This window comes from Microtus ochrogaster, chromosome 4, assembly GCF_000317375.1.
Source record: "Microtus ochrogaster isolate Prairie Vole_2 chromosome 4, MicOch1.0, whole genome shotgun sequence".
NCBI lineage: Eukaryota > Metazoa > Chordata > Mammalia > Rodentia > Cricetidae > Microtus > Microtus ochrogaster.
In genome coordinates this window covers 45305356-45309321 of record NC_022011.1, presented here as the reverse complement: position 1 = coordinate 45309321, position 3966 = coordinate 45305356, and the positions used below count along the sequence as shown (strand labels likewise).

At 49.9% G+C, this 3966-nt stretch overlaps 1 protein-coding gene across 1 annotated transcript in view; it reads left to right on the top strand.

Annotated features, from left to right (window-relative positions):
* The first annotated feature begins 628 nt into the window (after nt 1-628).
* The window catches only part of Abl1 (ABL proto-oncogene 1, non-receptor tyrosine kinase), a 129550-nt gene continuing 126212 nt past the window's right edge, over nt 629-3966 (top strand). Inside the window, exon 1 of the mRNA XM_005346096.2 lies at nt 629-2162. Within this exon, the coding sequence (XP_005346153.1) occupies nt 2027-2162 (136 nt within the window). The 5' untranslated portion in view covers nt 629-2026. The remainder of the gene's footprint in view (nt 2163-3966) is intronic.

The window sequence follows — 3966 nt, the reverse complement described above, 5'->3', positions numbered from 1 at the left end:
GTCATGGTGAGGATTCATACTAGTGCAAACATGCACGACCGCGCCTGAGATACTCCGAACAAACTTTGCTTCCTCAACTTCTTCCTGTCCCAAAGGATCGTTGAGACTTGCTTTCTCAATACTTCTTCCCAGGTTCCCATATTTATGCCTTTCCGAAGTCCTGAGGACGTATCGCACTGGTCGGTCATATTGGTTTCTAAAGCGAGCCAAAGTTTCTCCCCTAACGAGGCTCAAAGTAATCCAACTCCGGTTCTGGGAAACTTCAATCCGTAGTTTTCCCTGGCTCTGACAAGCCCTCTGTCTTCGCTACTCGAGCAGTGAAGATGTTGGCTGACCAGAGTCCACCGGTTCCCAGGGGGCGGGACCAGCTCTCTAGCCTTAGGAGCTGGAGGCTGGGGCCGCAGCGAGAAGCACACGGGCGCCAGGACCACAACTCCCAAGATGCCTCGCGGCAGCACCGACCACAATTAGCTGGCTCTTTCACTCTCACTGGCCAATTGCATGGCGGGAGGGGGACAAACGCCAGTTACCGAAAAACCAGTAATATAGCAGAGGAGGCGGGCACTTCCTCATTGCTCACCTTGAGCTCAGAAAACCTAGCTTTAAAAGGTCGTGCGGAGCCGGCCGGTCGCGGGCTGTGCCGCGGCAGGCCTGAAGGTGCGGCTGCGAGTAGGAGAGCCGCGACGGCCACCCAGCAGACCTCGCGCAGGGTGTTACGGCATCGCCGGGGGCGGGGCCGGGGGCGGGGCCTGGCCTCGTTGTGGAGCAGCTCGTAATCCATCATGGCGGCCTCAGGGGTCGGTGTCTATCCCTGAGAGGCGCTGGACCCGGAGCCGGTTGCAGGGTCCTACGGCTAAGAAGGGAGCCCTTCCGCAGCACACACCCCCAGTGGCTGGAGAAGCCGGGTCCCTCGGCAGCGCCGGGGATGTGACTGCTCAGCGGCGGCAGAGTCCGAGGCCGGGGGAGGGGTGTCACGGAGAGACCCCTGGCTCGGGGCAGCTGAGGCGCCGGGCCTCCTCCCCTGTGACCGCCTCCCGGTTCGGGACAGCGGGAGTCCTTCGTCCCTTACAGCTCTGCTCTAGCTCTGGAACATCCAGGGTGGTCTCAGTTTCAGCCTACCTGGGACACTCAGTTTCCTGAGACGTGGAGGAGCGTCGCCCCGAGTAAGCCGCCCGCGCCCCGCCTGGGGAAGTCTCTTTCTCACCCCGAGGTCGTCCTTCGCTCCATCCCAACCCCAAGTTTGGCCACGGAACCCCTCATTCAAATCATCTCTCTGCTGTCAAGAGATCTCCGCTGTCCTCCCAGATTGCTTCCGACGGCCTCCGATGTCCTGACTTCTTCCAATGTCACCTACAGCCCCATTGGTCTCAGTGCAGCCCAAAACTTTAATGCAAAGGAAAAGTCTGGATTGGTTTCACAGGCCTTTTAAAAAGCGGACATAAAAGTTGCTGGCCATGCATTCCTTCTCGGCGGAGTGGAGAGCAAGCTCTGGTTGAGATCTGTGTGACTGGTGTCTTTCCGGAGAGCAGAGTAGGGAAGAGAGGGCAGGAAATTGGTTGGAGAGACAGACAGGGGATTGGTGACTTCCACAGGAGAAGGTGCAGAAAGCCGTCAAAGATGTTCTGTTTCCAGCCCGCTGGGGAGTTGAAATGACTTTTAGTACTGTTGTTCCTTTTCAGACTTCCCTGTGGACGTTTCTATCTAAAATTCTCTTCTTGCAAAGAAACTCTTCCTCAGCCCTCAAAATACACTTAGAATCAAGAAACTTTTGGGTAGCGTTGCGATTACATGACTTCAAATTAACCAACTTGGAATAGAATTCCAGACTCCTGTTTACACGTGTGAACCTCAGACCCAGTTTCCCGTTCTCATGGAAGTCGTCTTTCTGTGATTGACCCCATTGTACTGCCGTGGGAGGCAGTGGTGTGAAGTTCTGGGTACATACTGTTTCCTGCTAATCCCCACGGATCATTCTGGAAGATCTTGAACCTTCTTCTGGAAAAGGGTGCCTATCATTCATTGCTTTATGGGGCAGCAGCCTGGAAAAGTTCTTGGGGACCAAAGAAGGCCTAGTTTGCCCGCCCTGCATTTTATCAAGGGGTCAGGGAAGCGAGAGTCATCACGGCATGGGGGTCCACACTGCAACGTGTTCGTGGAACATGGTGAGTGCTTTCCCTTTAGCGTCAAAGGACTTTCTGAAACAGTACTGTGTCAGCTCCTGCTAGATCTGCTTGGCGTTTTTTGCTACTGTAGTTACTAGTTAGTGGGGGAGCAGTTCTTTGCATAAGAAAATGATGACTTTATTCCATCTGTTTCTAGCCAGAGTCCACTTCTGGTTTTTTGTTGTTGACATGGGTGGGACAAGCCCTTTTCTGTTTGGGGGCCTGCCTTCTGTGGGGGAGAGGACAGGACTTAGGTGGCCTTCAAGCATCCATAGTTCTCCCATCTATCTGCTCTCACTAAAAGTTGGGACTCTAGCCGGGCGGTGGTGGCGCACGCCTTTAATCCCAGCACTCAGAGGCAGAGGCAGGTGGATCTCTGGGAGTTCGAGGTCAGCCTGGTCTACAAGAGCTAGTTCCAGGACAGGAACCAAAAAAGCTATAGAAAAACCCTGTCTCCAAAAATCCAAAAAAAAAAAAAAAAAAAAAAAAAAGTTGGGACTCTACTGTCTGGCAGGGATTTTTGGGGGGCCGGGTTGGTTGTTGTTTGGTTTTTCAAGATGGGGTTTCTCAGTGTAACAGTGCAGGCCTTGAATTCACAGAGATCCTCCTGCCTCTGCCTCTGAGTGCTGGTGCTAAAGGTGTTCTCCACCACCGTCCGGAGACCATGGATTTTTTTTTTTTTTACTGCACTTGTATCATATCCTCAAACTGTTGTGGACTGAAGAGTTCCACCAGAACCTAATTGATACTATCTTTGACCTTCTCAGTTATGAGCAGGTCTTGAAAGTTCTCACTTTGGAGCAAGGTGGCAGAAGTTGAATGTGGAAGCAGTGTGCCCCCCTGACCTGAGGAGTGCTCTGTTACTTTCTCTGAGGAGTAGCCCTGTTCCCAGTGATGGAGCTTTCTTCACCTTCCTCTTTCCTGATGCTTAGTTGCCGATGACATTTTTATTAACCTTTTATTTAATTGGGTCATACTGCTGACCGTACCTGTTGTGTTGATGGCTAACAGTTAAGGTCAGTTTGGACTAATGCTTTGCCAAGGCCAGCCAGGAGCTAGTTAGTCAGGGGCCTGGTTGTACTGTGGCAGTGATACTGCTCAAACTGAACTTATTGGACCATCATACTGTGTGAGCAAATATAGCCTGTGCAAGGGTCTTGTATACCTTGAGATTCAGTTGTCATAAATACTTCTTAACAATAGTGACTACTATAAACAATGGCTCCTTTGGGGTGAACTTTTATTTGAAAATTGAAGTTTTTTCTTAAGGTTTAGTTTGTTTTATGTGTATGAATATTTGATACCTGCAGAGATCAGAAGAGAATGTTGGATCCTCTGGAACTGAGTTAGAGATAGTCATGAGCCACTGTGTAGATGCTGGGAATTGAACCTGGGTCCTCTAAGAGCAACAAGTGCTCTTACCTGCATAACTGTCCCTCTAGTACCTCTTTTTTGTTGTTGTTGCTGTTAGTTTTTTCTTTTATCTATTTATTTCCTTTTATTTATTCTATTTATTTGTTTATTCTATTTGTTTGTTTTGGTTTTTTGAGACAGGGTTTCTTTGGTAGTCTTGTCTGTCCTAGAACTCTCTGTAGACCAAGCTGACCTTGACTTTCCAGAGATCTGCCTATCTCTGCCTCCCAAGTGCTGGAATTAAAGGCAAGTGCCACCATTTCCTGGAATATTTTTTTTTTTTTTTTTTTTTTTTTTTTTTATTTTTTTTGGTTTTTCGAGACAGGGTTTCTCTGTGGCTTTGGAGCCTGTCCTGAACCTAGCTCTGTAGACCAGGCTGGTCTCGAACTCA